Raw genomic sequence first — 16,681 nt, forward strand, 5'->3', positions numbered from 1 at the left:
GCTCCTCCTCTTATTACTATATCATCACAACATTTAAAGTGTCTGAGAATGCAAATACTGTGCAAATCTTTAATAGGTTGATTTGCCAGGTGCTGCTTAAGCAAGAGGTATATAATGCTTCTAGGTTTGAAATAGAGGCAATTATATTGACAGGACCTGATGGGCCATATCCTCATTTTTTGAATCAGAGATGAACAATTTAGATATTGACTCTCTGAAGAAATTCTGCACATCCCACCTGTTAATTTTATTAAAACAGTGACACCTCTGCAGGGGTGAGGTGGGGAGTATCAGTCTCAGAAGGAATGACAGCTTGGTATATCGATTAAACTTCCTGACAACCACATAGGGAAGTTAATTACTGGGAGGCAAATTAACACCTTTGCAAGATAATAGAGAAAACAATAATTATGTTAGGAACTCAGGAGGCTAAATTTTCTTGGCCTTGAGCCTGAGGCTGTGAACGCTGTTTTGAAGAAAACCACTGCTCTAGTGCTCTGGGGCAAATAGTTTGAACCATATTGATTGAAGTCTTTATTCTCAGTGATTAAAAAGCACCTTCAACTGCCAGTGAGTCTTTTGAGACATTCCACAAGGAGTCTTTCTATTAAGATTTCAAATGAGACTCACTTTGCATTGCAATTGGTCTATTCTGGTCAACAGAAAGGCAGACTGTGCTACCAAAATGACCTGTGCAATTATGCCTTATATGTGTCATGTAAGATGAGATTGCAAAGACCTTTTGACAGGTACATTCTCTCTCCTGAATCAATAAAAATTAAGCTTATTAGAGAGCAAGATGAAATCTGCTGCTTTTATAAACAGAAGAAATCCTTCAGTATTCCATTTTAATTTCAGGTTTATTTTTTGTAGCTTATGCTACATGCGTATGACTTAAAATACAGCAACTGGAAAAGCAGTAATATGTCACAGAACCACAGTTAAGAGAGAACTTTAAGTGGATATTGTTTTCACTGTAAATGGCAGTGTGGAACTTTATATTTACTGCCTGTCTGTAATGCAAAATCAAACCTATGCAGCTCACAATGTTATTTTTTAAGAATTGGAATCTCAACACAGAGCCTCAAAGTCAGTCTGGGCACCTTTCTTCTATTATAATTGCAAGAAGTTTCTTCTGATCAGAATGTATATATAGCAATACCTATGTTTGATCTGACATTCCTAAATTAAACCTTTAAAAAACTTAAGTATCATCACAGTAGTTTACACATGAGTTATTGAGGGCACTGTTTGGATCTTAGGGTTGTTATTCCTGCTGGTAGTAAGTGAGAAGTCCAGAACCCAGGCTGAGGTATCCACAATGTAGTGAATCTGCAAGCTTGGCAGATGGGAAAAATTACCTTTTTTACTTGTCAGCTAGGTGACTGATTTGAAGATAGCAAGAAGCAATAAAAAGAAATTCCACAATGCACATTTTTGCTAAAGCAGTTTTAGAAAGAACTTGCACTGGGGAATAGAAAAATCAGTGGCTTATTGGGATGGCAAACAAAATTATATTAGAGTCTCCTGACTAAATGGAGGGATTGTTAGTGTTAAACATCACACATTAATTTCAGACTTGCTGGAGTCATCCAACATAAAGAATCTGACACAGTATAATCACTGTAAAGTTTTAAAGAGTTTGTGTGATGGAGAGGAAGAGAAAGAATGAGCCACATTACCGACACTGGTAGCATTCCTTAACGCATTACTGGGTGATATTAAAATAATTCAAAATTAAGATGATTTCAAAATGTCACCTAACAACATTTTATGAAAAAAATGAAAAAATCTATTATTTATCTTATGATGCAAACTTCTTTCCCTCAGGTTTACTTTGTCTTACACTTGGGCTTACATTTTTCTTGAAGTTTTGGATTTTTTATTAGCTCTCATCATAATGTATTCTGTTAACCGGATGTCAAAGATTTCTGTCTTTAGCACTACACTCTCAGATATAACTTTACATTTTATTTAACTGGCTTTTTTTGTATCTGTTTTCTTTCAGTGTATATATATATATATATATATATATATACAGGCAGTGGAGATGAGGAGAGGATATCCCCCTCAATGTCAATGAGCAGCTGGAGTGCATGGAGCTCTTCCTGGGGATAGCTGAGGAGCTGACAGAGAGATGATGTGTTAGGATTAAAGGGAGGGCAGGGACAGGTGACATTATAGTGGGGATCTTCTACAGACCAAGTGAGTGAGGCCCTCTATAGACAGATAGGAGCAGCCTCACATTCACAAGCCTTGGTCCTCATGGGGGACTTCAACCATCTCATCGCCTGTTGGCAGGGCAACACAACAGGGCATAAGCAATCCAGGAGATTCCTGAAATGTGTCAATGGTCACTTCCTTCTCCAAGTGATACAAGGAGAGGTGCTATGCTGGACCTCACTCTCACCATCAAGGAGAGACTGGTGGGGAATGTGAAACCCAAGGGCAACCTTGGCTGCAGTGACCATGAAATGGTAGAGTTCAAGATCCTTGGGGCAGTGAGGAGGGAGCACAGTAAGCTCACCACCCTGGACTTTGAGAGAGCAGGCATTAGCCTTTTCAGGGATCTGCTTGGTGGAGTACCATAGGACAAAGCCCTGGAGGGAAGAGGGGCCCAAGAAAGGTGGTTAATAGTCAAGGATCACCTCCTCCAAGCTCAGGGGTGATGCATCCCAACAAAGACAAAGTTGGGCAAAAATACCATGAGGTCTTCATGGATGAACAAGGAGCTCCTGGGAAGCCTACAGAGGGTAGAAGCAAAGACAGATAGCCTGGGAAGGATACAGAGAAATTGTCTGAGCAGCCAGCGATCAGGTTAGGAAAGCCAAAGCCCATTTAGAATTAAATTTGTCCAGGGACATCAAGGTCAATAAGAAAAGCTTCTACAGATACATTGATGATAAAAGGAAGAGTAGGGAAAAAGTGGGCCTTCTCCAGAAGTGGAAGGTGACCCAGTTACCTGGGAAGTTGCTAAGACACTATCTATCACATTTGAGAAATCGTGGCAGTCTGGTGAAGTTCGCAGTGACTGGAAGAGGAGAAACATAACCCACATTTTTAAAAAGGGAAAAAAGGAAGACACAGGGAACTACAGGCCTGTCAGTTTCATCTCTGTGCCTGTCAAGGTCATGGAGCATATCCTCCTGGAAACTCTGCTAAGGCACATAGAAAATAGAGAGGTAATTATTGACAGCCAACATGGCTTCACTAAGGGCAAATCATGCCCCAAAAACATCTTGACCTTCTATGTTGGGGTTACAGCACTAATGGAGAACTAACTGGACTTATGCAAAGCATCTGACACTGCCCTGCACAACATCCTTCTATCTGAATTGGAGAAACATGGATTTGACAGAACAACCACTCAATGGATAATGAGTTGGCTAGATGGTCAAACTCCAAGAGTTGTGGTCAATGGCTCAATGTCCAAGTGAAGACCAGGGATGGGTGATGTTCAGCCATGGTCAGTATTGGGACCGGCACTGTTTAATACCTTTGTCAGCAACATGGACAGTGGCACTGAGTGCACCCTCAGCAAGTTTACCAGCAACACCAAGCTGTCTGGTGTGGTTGTCACACTGAAGGGAAAGGATGCCATCCAGAAGGACCTGGACATGCTTGAGAGGTGGGGTTCTGCTAACATCATGAGGCCAAGTTCAAGGTCCTGCATCTAGGCCGGGGCAACCCCAAGCACAAACATAGGCTGGGATGAAAAATGGAGAATTGACGGACAGTAGCCTGGTGGAGAAGAACCTGGGGGAGTTGGTTGATGAGAAGCTCAACATGAGCTGACAATATGTGCTGGCAGCCCAGAAAGCCAAACATATCCCGGACTGCATCAATAGCAGCATGGCCAGAAGGCTGAGGGAGGTGACTCCCCAACTCTACTCTGGTCTTAAGAGACCCCACCTGGAGCACTTTGTTCAGCTCTGGGGCCCCCAACACAAGAAGGACATGGATCTGTTGGAGTAAGTGTACAGAAGAGGGCCACAATGATGATCAGAGGACTGGAGCACCTCTCCTATGAAGACAGGCTGAGGGAGTTGGGGTTGTTAAGCCTGGAGAAGAGAAGGCTCCAGGGTGACCTTATAGGAGCCTTCCAGTACAGGGGGCCTACAAGAAAGCTGGGGAAGGACTTTTTACAATGGCATAGCCCTAATAGGACAAGGGGAAATGGCTTTAAATTGAAAGAGGGTAGATTTAGATTAGATATAGGGAAGAAATTCTTCACTCAGAGGGTGGTGAGGCACTGGAACAGGTTGCCCAGAGAAATTGTTGATGCCACATCCCTGGAGGTGTTCAAGGCCAGGCTGGATGGGGCTTTGAGCAACCTGGTCTAGGGGGGGGGGGGTTCAACCCTCCATAGCGGGTGGGCTGGAATTAGATGATCTTTAAGTTTCCTTCCAACCCAAACCATGATTCTATGAAGACATCTTTTTAAATTGTTGTAGGCATACTATTTCCTTCCAATGTATTTTGTATTTTTACTGAATGTTTGAAAGAATAAATTCTCAATTTCAAAGCACATTACTTTTAAAATATGCTTTGTAATTGTTGCACATCTCCTTATCCCTTGTCTTTTAAGGAACTATTCCAAAAGAGATTTTCTTGCTTTTGAGGAAAGAAAAAAAAAATCAACTGCTAAACACTTGGGAAACATGCAATGGATAGGCAGAAAACTGCCATTGTGTGTGAGCTATGTGAAAATAAATGCTTGGATAGCAGATTTTTCTTTGATGATTTCAGAAGGACTCATAAATGTTAGCGATAGAAGAAAAGAAATTATTAAAATAAACTTTAGCCATCTTCTATGCCTTTAACAACCCCATCATCTATGTCCTTATTTATTTTAATAGATGTTTTTAGTTTAAATGAAATGAAAGGAAGTTACAAAATGGAGTGCTAACATTTCTTTTAGATGACACTGGACAAACCACCTTAAAAGAAAATTGATACCATTTAAATTATTTGAATGAAGTGGCCAGATTTCAAAAGGTACTCAGCAGCCTACCACACCCAGATTGGTCTTTGGTACAGACAATGCATGATAATATTCTTATCCCTGCTATCAGAATCCAGAGCATGTGGATGGATATTCATGCCTTCCATCCATTTTAGAGCAGCGTATCATGATTTCTATAAGATGATAAGATGACATGTTAGAATTTGCTTCTTTGCATTGGTAAGTCTTGCTAAAAAGAGTCTCCAGACTTGCAAAATCAGCAATGTACAACGAGTACATGTTCACTAACAGCGTCACATACATCTTGTAACGAAAAGCTTTTAGAGTCCTACATAGTTTTAAAATTTGGGAATATTCCTAAGTAATCTTCTGACACGCTTTACTGTGTGAAACTAATTAGCAGTTGATTGTTTAGATCAAACATTTTTCCTGAATGGGAAAGATTAAGTTTACAGAGCAGGTGGAGTAGGAGGGGGAACTGTACATTGTCCTAACAAAAGGAGTAAAATAGGTAGGGATACAGGAGTAAGTGACAACCTGAAACGAGCAACACATTGAAAAGGGATATAGTCCTGCCCTACCCCACATAGGGCAGGACTATAGGTGTACAAGTGAAGATTGCAGTGCCTTAATCTAACTAACATAACTGGACTTCATATTCTGGGATCTCAGTGAAACTTAGCAGTTTTTGATTAAAGGTCAACTAGTTTATCTAGTTCTCCTTTTAGGCTACAAATTCTTGTGAAATGATAATTTCACGCAGACAAACAAAGGATAAAGAAAACTCTGCTTGATTCCATTAGAGGTTTTTAGGTCATGCTTAGATGATATAGTGTAAGAACACAGTTTCTTGGAACAATGTTCTCAGAGAGAACTTTGCTAACACATTAATGCATCCAAAGGCCTCAAAAAACTAATGAAATCTTTTAATAAAGATTGAACAGTTTTAGGATGAATTTTCAATAAGGAAATAGCTGCTCATCTTGCAAGGGTAGTAGCTAAGTTTGAAGGCTACAAGATATGATAAGGAATAAACAGATGGCTCATAGTAAACAATTTAAAGTAGCTCCTGTCATTTCCTTGAGAGAGAACTTAGTACATATCCTGATATTACAAGGTTATATAAACTCATTGATCTGATAGTGATCAAGTATTTCTGGAGGGCAACTAAAGAGATGAAAAAGCCATCCAAATTTACTGTGAGATAAACCTATTGCCATGTGTCCTCCGAAATGAGATTTGAATTGTTATAAGATGCCAGGAGAGCCTGAGTGAAATGAAATCAGCAAGTAACAATTAATGATACATTCCAAACAGGAATTGTAATTAGTTGTCTAATCTATATCAATCTTAGTTGCTCAAAAGAGAATTGTCCCTACCAGAAAACCCAAACTGTAGACCAGAGTCATCTTAAAAGAAAAGCAGGCAAAAATCTTTGACGTCATACATGCTTTCATTTCACCCAATTTTCCATTCACCTTACATGATTACTCACTGTGGTTGAACTTGTATGCAGAGTGGTCATACTAAATTTTCACCTTTATGCAGTTTTAATTGTAATGTACAAGACCTTTGACTTTTAACTATGTACACACATTTTTCTTTTGCATCTCATGATTTAAAAGTCAAAGTAATATTGTAAACTGGCTAATTTGGAAGAGAGCAGTAAGCCCTAGAAAACAGTCATCTTTCCTTTCTTCCTTCCTTCCTGCCTGCCTTCCTGCCTGCCTTCTTTCCTGCCTTTTTTTTTTTTTTTCTTTCTTTCTTTCTGGAGATTCAGATGGAGAGTTTCAAATATACAAACTAAATCTAGCTACCCATTGATTTTAAATGGGAATTAGGCACTAAAGAACTGCCATTTTTCACTTTAAAAAATCTATTAAAAAATCTATTCCTCAGAGGAATAGACAGAAAAACAGATTCCAATATGCGTATAACCAGTATTTTCAGGTAACTAAAATTGCTGCTAAGTAGGTACCATCAAACGAAATTCTTCAGTTATTGAATAAGATTTCATCCTGATCAAACAGGACAAAACAGACAGAAAAAAATGATAACACTGACTGCAAATAAGCAATTTTAAATAGACTATTTACTTCCTCTTTAGGCTAAATTCCGTCCACAGATAAACTGCATGACCTCAAGAGAACCCAGTAAGTTTTATAGGTCTTTATCTGGGGAAAAAATTGTCTCTGAATTCAGAGAATTATTTTGTTATATGTAAAGTAAGGAAGGGTTAGGGTCACAGGAAAGTTAGGAAGTAAATACACTTGTATTTAACTTTATGTGCATCTGGAGTTCCGTATAACCTCGTAATAAGTGTAAAAGTATGGAATTAATCCATTTATTCCTCTGCAGTTTGCCATAGGCTATATAGGCCAGTAGTTAGTGCAATGGATTGTCCCGTACTTACTGTCCTGCACTCAGATTCCAAATTCTTAAACAATCTAGACATCCTTTTCCCTATTCTTGTCTAGCTAATTTATTTTTATTCTAAATTGATTTCAATAAAATAACATAACATACTCTTACCCCAAAGGCTTACTTACATTGATTAGACAAAACCTGAAGGATGTACTTCCCTCAGCAAAGCTACAGAATATCTATTTAAAACATTAATTTTGTCTAGTAAGTCACTTTTGTTCTCAGAACACGCAGTTAACATGAATCAGATATTGCAGGTATATTATTGTTCATAATTTAAAGTTTTCACAAGGAAAGGTCTAATTTTTTCAGAATAATCTCCCAGTAATCACTGTTGCTGGAAATGCTTACAGATTATGTGTGACAGTACTAGACAAGCATTTCAGGTGGTGACATATGATTTATACAGGAAGATTGAATGAACCATGACTACATTATATGTCAAATGTTCACATGACAACTCTTCTTTAACAAAGTGCAGTCCCAAGTGCTGAACAAGGTTTCTTATGCAAAATTGTTTATAAGTAGGAACAGAGATTTTCTAAGCTACATATGAGATGTAGACATGATGCTTTATATATTTATTAGATTAAAAATAATTCAAGGGCTTAAATGTACATGTGGCATATGGCTTAATGATACCGATAAATCATATTTCACAGTTTATTAGTTAACGTAATTACTAGCAATAACCTAATTGGTATATGTAGGTAAAGTTTTCATGTTAGTTATTCACATAGCTAAAAAGATAAAGAGAAAAGATAAAAAGATAAAATTTCTAAGTTTTTTAAAAGCATAGAATTTAACTCTTACCTGTTTGCCTCCTGACAATCATGGCTCAGTCCTGAATATAGGACTACTTGTGTCTGACAACGAACTATTCTAACTTGTAAGTTATTTGATGTCCCTGTAGATCTTGCCATAAGAATTCTCCACAGGTTCCAATATGCGTATAACCAGTATTTTCAGGTAACTAAAATTGCTGCTAAGTAGGTACCATCAAACGAAATTCTTCAGTTATTGAATAAGATTTCATCCTGATTAAACAGGACAAAATTTGATAAACAAATCTGTGTCCTTCAGTAGAGTCAATACACTCATCCGAGTTTGCAAAGCAGTAAATGATATGAATCCAGAAATGCATAAGGGTGTTAAAGTAGCCGTTGACAAAATGCTGCTTTTATGTACACAACATGAAATATAATTTCATGCTTTTATAATCAGTACTTATATTTTTTTTAATTTTATAATTCATTTTATATAATTTCCAGGCAGAAATGTTCTCAGAAAGAACGATCTGGTGTTCTCATGTCAAGAGTAAGACCGGAGCGTGGAACAAGACCTGAGATCTTCAAAAGCAGACTGAGATGCAGACATCAAGTCTCACTAACAGTTAAAGTACTGAATACGTAACTGATATAGGGTCTTTAGAAATTTTTTAATTTCTTTAACAACAAAACAGCGAATGTAAAAATAAAAAGAACATTGATAACGTATTGTTTACAGTTAATTATTGTATTGATATTTCTTTTCTCCCCTACTCTTCCCATGATCACTGAGTAGTCACAGAATCACAGAATCACAGAATGGGCAGAGATGAAGGGACTTCTGAAGATCATCTAGTCCAACTCCCCTGCTGAGCAAGATTGACTAGAGCACATTACACAGGATGGCATCCAGGCGGGTTTTGAATATCTCCAGAGAAGGAGACTCCACAACCTTTCTGGGCAACCTGTTCCAGTGCTCTGTCACCCTCACGGTAAAGAAGTACCCCCTCGTATTGAGCCGGAACTTCCTGTGCTTCAGTTTGTACCCGTTGCCTCTCATCCTGTCACTGGGCACAACTGAAAAGAGACTGGCTCCATCCTCTCGACACCTTCCGCTCAGAGATTTTTATACATTAATGAGGTCTCCCCTCAGTCTTCTCTTTTCCAGGGTAAACAGGCCCAGCTCTTTCAGCCTGTCCTCATACAACAGGTGCTCCAGTCCTCTGATCATCTTCATAGAGATCCTCTGAACTTACTCCAGTAGTTGCATGGCCCTTTTGTAATGGGGACCCCAGAACTGGACACAACACTCCAGGTGTGGCCTCACCAGGGCTGAGTAGAGGGGAAGGATCACTTCCCCTGGCCTGCTGGCAACACTCTTCCGAATGCACCCCAGGATATCATTGGCCGTCTTGGCCACGATGGCACACTGCTGACTCATGGTCAGCCTGCTGTCCACCAGGACTCCCAGGTCCCTCTCTGCAGAGCTGCTCTCCAGCAGGTCAGCGCCCAGCCTGTACTGGTGTTTGGGGTTATTCCTTCCCAGGTGCAGGATCCCGCACTTGCCCTTGTTGAATGTTCCTCTAGGCCCAACCCTCCAGCCTGTCAAGGTCCTTCTGAATGGCAGCACAGCCCCCTGGGGTATCAGCCACTCCTCTGAGCTTTGTGTCATCAGCAAACTTGCTGAGGGTGCACTCGGTTCCATCATCCAGGTCATTGATGAATAAGTTGAACAATACTGAACCCAGTACTGACCCCTGGAGGACAATGCTAGCCTCAGGCCTCCAACTAGATTTTGCACCACTAAGCACAACTCTCTGAGCTCTGTCATCCAGCCAATTGCCAATCCACCTCACTGTCCACTCATCCAAGCCGCGCTTCCTGAGCTTGTTTATGAGAATGTTATGGAAGGCAGTGTCAAAAGCCTTGCTGAAGTCAAGGTAGGCCACATCCACTGCTCTCCCCTCAACTGCACAACTAGTCATCACATCATAGAAGGCTATCAGATTGGTCAAACATGACTTCCCCGTGGTGAATCCATGCTGGCTATTTCTGATCACCTTCTTGTCCTCCACATGCTTGGAGATGACCCCCAAGATGAGCTGTTCCATCACCTTTCCAGGGACGGAGGTGAGGCTGACTGGCCTGTAGTTGCCTGGGTCCTCCTTCTTGCCTTTTCTGATGACTGGCATGATATTGGCTCTCTTCCAGTCCTCAGGCACCTCTCCTGTTCTCCACGACCTTTCAAAGATGATGGAGGGTGGCCTAACAATAACATCAGCCAGCTCCCTCAGCACCCATGGGTGCAGTCCATTGGGGCCCAATGATTTGTGGATGTCAAATTTGCTTAGCTGATCTCTAACCCAATCTTCTTTGACCATGGGAAAGTCCTCCTTTCTCCAGACTTCCTCTCTTGTCTCCAGGGTCTGAAATTTCTGAGGACTGATCTTAGCAGTAAAGACTGAAGCAAAAAAGGCATTCAGCAACTCTGCCTTCTCCATAGCATTTGTCACCAGGACACCTGCCCCATTCAACAGGGGGCCCACATTTTCCTGTTTTCCTTTTCTACCGATGCATTTGAAGAAGCCCTTCTTGTTGTCCTTGACATCCCTTGCCAGACCTAATTCTAAACGGGCCTTAGCCTTCCGTGTCACATCCCTGCATACTCTGACAGTGTCCCCATATTCCTCCCAGGTGTCCTGTCCCTTTTTCTACATGCTGTAAACTTCCTTTTTCTGTCTGAGCTTTGCCAGGAGCTCCCTGCTCATCCATGCAGGTCTCCTGCCCACTTTACTTGCCTTCTTGCTCAAAGGGATGCACCAATCTTGAGCTTGGAGGAAGTGATACCTCAATATTGAGCAGCTATCTTGGACCCCCCCCTTCCTTCCAGGGTCCTAACCCACGGAATTTTTCCAAGTAGATCCCTGAGGAGGTTAAACCTTGCTCTCCTGAAGTCCAGGTTCTCAACCTTACATTTTGCCCTGCTTCCTCCTCATAAGATCCTGAACTCCACCATATCATAGTCACTGAAGCTAAGGGGCTGCCCCCTACCTTCACATCTCCAACTAGTCCTTCTTCATTTGTTAGTACAAGGTCCAGCAACACACCCCTCCTTGTTGGCTTCTCCACCAACTGTGCCAAAAAAAGTTGTCATCAATGCACTGCAGGAACCTCCTGGACTCTGTGTGCCTAGCTGTGTGATCTTCCCAGCAGATATCAGGGTGGTTGAAGTCCCCCATGAGAACCACGGCTTGTAACTGAGAGGCTACTGGGAGCTGTCTGAAGAAGGCTTCATCTACCTCCACTTCCTGATCAGGTGGCCTGTAGCAAATACCCACAACAGTGTCAGCCGTGGTAGCCTGCCCTTTAATCCTTACCCGTAAGAGCTCAACTCGCTCTTTGTTCAGCCCTGGGCAGAGCTCCACGCATTCCAGTTGTTCTCCTGTGAGAGAACTGCGTTCTTTTGTTCTCTTGCTGTTCTCTTCTGTTCTCTTGTAAAGAGCAACTCCACCACCTCGCCTTCCTGGCCAGTCTTTTCTAAAAAGCGCGCAGCCTTCCATGACAGCATTCCAGTCATATGAGCTATCCCACCTTGTCTCTGTGATTGCAATGAGATCGTAGCCTTGTGACCACATGCAGATCTCCAGTTATTCCTGTTTGTTACCCATACTAAGCGCATTAGTATGCAAGAATTTCAGGGAGCTGAAACACTTACTGCTGAAATGCTGAAATGCTTAGTCATTTTGCCCCTCTCCACCACTTACTCATCCTCTTCCTCCAGTACAACTCTTTTCACACTATGGTTTCTGCTTTTTCCTTATCTCCCCCATTTATCTTTTTTCTTGGTGATTTTTCCCAGATCTGCTTAGATCTCTTACTTTTCCCACCATCTGGCTAGGCAGCTGTTACTGATATCATTGAGTGAAAACAGTTGTTCAGAAGCTGATTTTACCTGTGGTTCTCATTCTCTAAGGGACTGGAAATTCTGAAGATCAGGACAGATGAAATGATGTATGAAACAAACCTTGATGCTTTAGAGAAAACTAATGTGGTATAAACTTGCTGTAGTGGCAACATGGATAGGCCCAGTGTAAGCAGAAATCACGTGAAGATACAAGTTATCAACTACACTGGGATAACTATTAACTATTTGGTAAATCAAAGGCAGGCTATGCTCTCTCTGTCCCTTGGCATCTCTGGAGGTATGAGATAAAAAGGAAGTACAACTCCGACCCAACACAGCAAAATGGATGTGAAATGAAACAGTTGTTTCAGCAGTATTACAAAATAAAAATTCAGAATACCTGTGTCAAGTGTACGCAACCTGACTTTGTTCCCCGTTTGATTTGCTTTCTACTTGCTCCAGCACAATTCTTGCTCCAGTAGGGACCAAGTCCTCACAGCCATGGACTCCACAAAGTATAACAGATGCATACTCAAACACAGCCTGCTTAAACTCTAATGTAATTACACAAACTAATCAACATGATGTGATAAAAGCACTTCTTATCAGAATGTTTTAATAATTAAGACTGAGATCCAGGATGTTTAGCTTTAGATCTGTGAACCATTCTGGATACTTCAGATGTAGCCTGTTGTATAAATACTATTTATAATACAGAGCCAAACAGACAAAAATCTTATAAAACATCTCACCAGATTCTTCAAATTCACTGTTGTATGCATTCCAAGTTTCACTTATGCGGAGCAGATTTTCTTCCATGGCTTGAATGTCCATGTAGGGACAGTTGCACTCTGGGAATTTGGGGCCACACTGACACCAGCAGTCATTGTCCTTGCAAATGAACTCCCCCTCTGAATTGCAGGCAATATAGCTCAGAGCTGCCTGGACAAAATGTTCTTGAAGATACTCAGGGAGGATGACCTGAAGACCTGAAGGAAACAGAGTAAGTACTGTATTATAAAACCCAAATGTATATTCAAGTCAAGCTATTTCCCATACCTATATAACATGGTAATAAATAAATAAATAAATAAATAAAAAGCTAATAATAAGCTACAAAAATAAACTATTTCATTTACTTAGGACAATTTACATATATGTCTAGCATTTGCACCATGTCATGTATTTCCTTACCTAAGAATTAATTTCAGATATATACCTTACGCTCCTGTCTCATTATGGAACATCCATTCCAGTAGATAGTAACTTGTATTCCTCACATTGTATACTAGTGTAATTTCTTTTTTCTTTTACAGACTCAGCTGTAGGAGCTTTTCAGTAAGGAAGCATGCAGATGAATTGCAATACTGATACTGTGCAGCTAATACAAATTCTGAGAGTGCTGGATGGAAAGCAGCTTTGAAAGACAACAATGAGAGTAAAGAGGTTGTATAACCAGAAAAAGAGAGGTTTGAAGACAAACATTTCCATTCTGTATTGGACTTGTTTTCCATGTTGGCTTTGACATAAGTAGGTACGCCTGAAATACAGAAATGTCTAAATTACTCTGGTTATTTCTCCATGATTCTGTAGACATAAACTAAGAATAATCAGAAAATTGAACTGTAGGAAACTTTAAGAAAATAAAATTTTAAAAATATTTCATTTTGTAAAACATCAATACATAATGGCTTATTTTCAGCAAGGTATTGCAAAAATATGTGTACAATGATTCATTATGACCAGTAAGTGTGTCAGTTTGAGCAAAATCAGATAAACATCAATTTTGTTATTGATTTTTTTGAGTGCATGCATTTATAATGTGGTTTACCCCTATTTCATCTTTCAGTACTTTAAGCAGACTTTGCAGGATGGGACCTCATCCATCACCACAGAAAGTCCTCTGAATACAATATACATTGGAATTAGCTCAAATCAGGTGTTATCAAATAGATGTTTATGCTCCTAAAGGATTTCAAAATGCTAAGAGACAGTCAGCTGGATGTGTGGGTAGGGCTATAAAACCCTAAGAAACAGAATTCATTCTTAAATCGACTAAAGCTTTAGCATGGAGAAGGGATGCAAGATCTAGCTACCATGTTGTTTAAAAAACTAACATGCTATGCCCCAAATCCCTTTGCAAAGTATTTTCACACTTTACCCTGTCATGACAGGCAGAAGCCTTATAAAATCATGTTTCACATGTATCAGAATGTATGTGGTTCAGATGTATCAGAACCACAGAGCAGGGAAATCAAAAATTCAGAATATCTGTGACCAGAAGTTTATTCATCTGAAAATTTTGGCCACTGTTAACATGATTTCACTGATGGGAATGAGTATTTTCTATAGAAGCATTGTAAATTAATTGTACCCATCAGTCCTTTAGCTACAACAGTAGTCAAACAATCAGAAACAAACAAACAAACAAAAAACACGCACAGCAGATTTTTGATTTATTACACGTAGCTATATTCTGAAGTAAAAATAATTTTTCTGGAAGTGGGGCTTATTTGTAGGCCAAGTAACTTCTCGGTATATTAATTGTTTATTTATGATAAAAGGTACTTGGACAATTTCATAGAGATTTATTCCTAATTTTGAGGTAAATAAAAAAAATATCTTCAACAATAATTTTATGACCTTTCCAAGTAGAAAGCCATATTCAAATGCATGATAATATTGCTAAAACCGGTTCTGTTTGTGCTTTCTTCTGCATCATATCAAAACTTGTAAAACTCTTGCGGTATCAAAACTTGTATAACTCTTGTAAAACTCTTGAGTATACTTTTTAATGTAGCGGTATATTTGTGAAAACCCTTGGTATTATGAAAGTAAAAGAAAGCCCAGATAAGCAATCCCACCTTGTTCAATTCCTACACGGTAAGCATGAAATAGTCTAAGCAGTTCTGACACTAAATTTCTTATGACAATCTAATGGCATGTGTAAAACTGCTCTCTGACCGATGAGAGGATTGATTTCCAAATTTTAACTGAGAAACGTGCAAATGCTGGAGACCATTAAAAAATGTTTGTTTTTTTTTTTTTTTTTTTCAGGAGATATTTCATTGCATTTCAGTGAAAATGACAAGTTATTTTTAAAAATAAAAATTATATATATATATCGTTAGTGAAATCATTGTTTAATTTAATGGTTTTAAACCTATTCTCACCTTCTGGAAAGAGAAAGGAAAGGCAAAAAACAACCCTCTCCTCCCTCCTCCCCCTCCCCCCCCCCAAAAAAAACAACCAAAAAAAAAAATGCATGTATTAGACAAGATAATCTTTCCGTGACAGACAATCTTAATAATCAGCAACAACTTCATACTATATGTCCAACTGAGATATGAACCAATACTAAATTTTTTTACAGCTAGAAATAATTGTGAAGATACCTGTAACAGCAAACTGAGAACCATATTCTTCTCTCCTTGTATATACACAGGTATACACAAAAACATAAATTAAAGAGAATTAGTCTGTTTTCAAAATAATAATAAAAAGTTGTTCATGTTACATTTGCGTAACTGAAACAAAAAAACAATAACTACTAAGGGCCCTAGAGGTTCACTCTCAAAAATGTTTAGGTGCCTAAGGGCCCTAGAGGTTCACTTTCAAAAATGTTTAGGTGCCTAATCAGCAATTTGGGATATGTGTCTGTTGGAATTAACAACAAATGAATTAGAAATTAATCCTCTTTATATATACATGTGTATATATATTCCTTTTTTTTTTTTTTTTTTTTCTGTTGAGTGAGATGCCTAGATTTCCAGGTTTTCTTAAAAGTCCCAGAGGAGTCTTTGGACTCTGCTTTATTCAAAACCTTTGTGTATTTATGCCCTGCTCCTCCAGTGACTACGTTTGTTCCGGTGGGATAACTGCATGACGTATAAGCCACTACTCAAAATGTGCAAAGCAGGCTGAACACAGTAAATGTCATTCCCTGCTCGGTAGAATCCGTGGGAATTCAAGCTTTGTAAAAGGTGAGCAAGTCGTTGCTAAATAAGGCTGTAAAATGTTAACAGCATTATTCAGATTATTTTCTGATGGGCACAGAAATTGTTTCTATTTCAAAGGCAACATGAGTTACTGACGTTTTTTTCACTTTGCCTAGAATATACTTATTGGGGAAGGAAAAAAAAAAGTAAGAAAGAAAATGACCTTTCATGAGGTGGAAAAAAGAAAAACAAATAGTGTGATAAATGTCATCCTGTTCCAAAACAGATTAATGAAATTGTACCTACATACCTTGCAACTGAATCTTATTTTCAGGACTCTGAACCAGAACAGAACTGACAGAATCTAGGTTGTCATAGTTACTGCAGCCAAGAGGACCAGTCCGCGTTTCTGTTACCTGATGGTAAGGGAATGGAAAAGCATTTGCTGCATTATTCAAAATAGACTGAAGAGTTCAGAAGCATGTTGCATAAAGTTTCCCTTTAATTCAGCTGTCTGTACATTTCAGACTTAATTAAGGTGAAATAGCTCATCTTATATATGACAAGTATGATTGTTAAATGTTTTACCAGTACAACAAACTTGGGAGAGTGCTATTTCTATAGCAGGGAATCACTACAACTGACCAACAGTCTACAGATGATTTATTTCTTCATAGCTATG

The 16,681-nt window shown here is 39.3% G+C and overlaps 1 protein-coding gene across 3 annotated transcripts in view; it reads right to left on the reverse strand.

Annotated features, from left to right (window-relative positions):
* The window catches only part of BRINP3 (BMP/retinoic acid inducible neural specific 3), a 245,326-nt gene that overhangs the window by 62,426 nt on the left and 166,219 nt on the right, over window positions 1-16,681 (reverse strand). For all 3 annotated transcript variants that reach the window (XM_080602066.1, XM_080602067.1, XM_080602068.1), the window contains exons 5-6: window positions 16,310-16,415; window positions 12,814-13,050 (exon numbers count right to left, since the gene is read on the reverse strand). In XM_080602066.1, the coding sequence (XP_080458192.1) occupies window positions 12,814-13,050; window positions 16,310-16,415 (343 nt within the window). The remainder of the gene's footprint in view (window positions 1-12,813; window positions 13,051-16,309; window positions 16,416-16,681) is intronic.

The sequence above is a fragment of the Anser brachyrhynchus genome (assembly GCF_964034855.1).
Source record: "Anser brachyrhynchus genome assembly, chromosome: 8".
NCBI lineage: Eukaryota > Metazoa > Chordata > Aves > Anseriformes > Anatidae > Anser > Anser brachyrhynchus.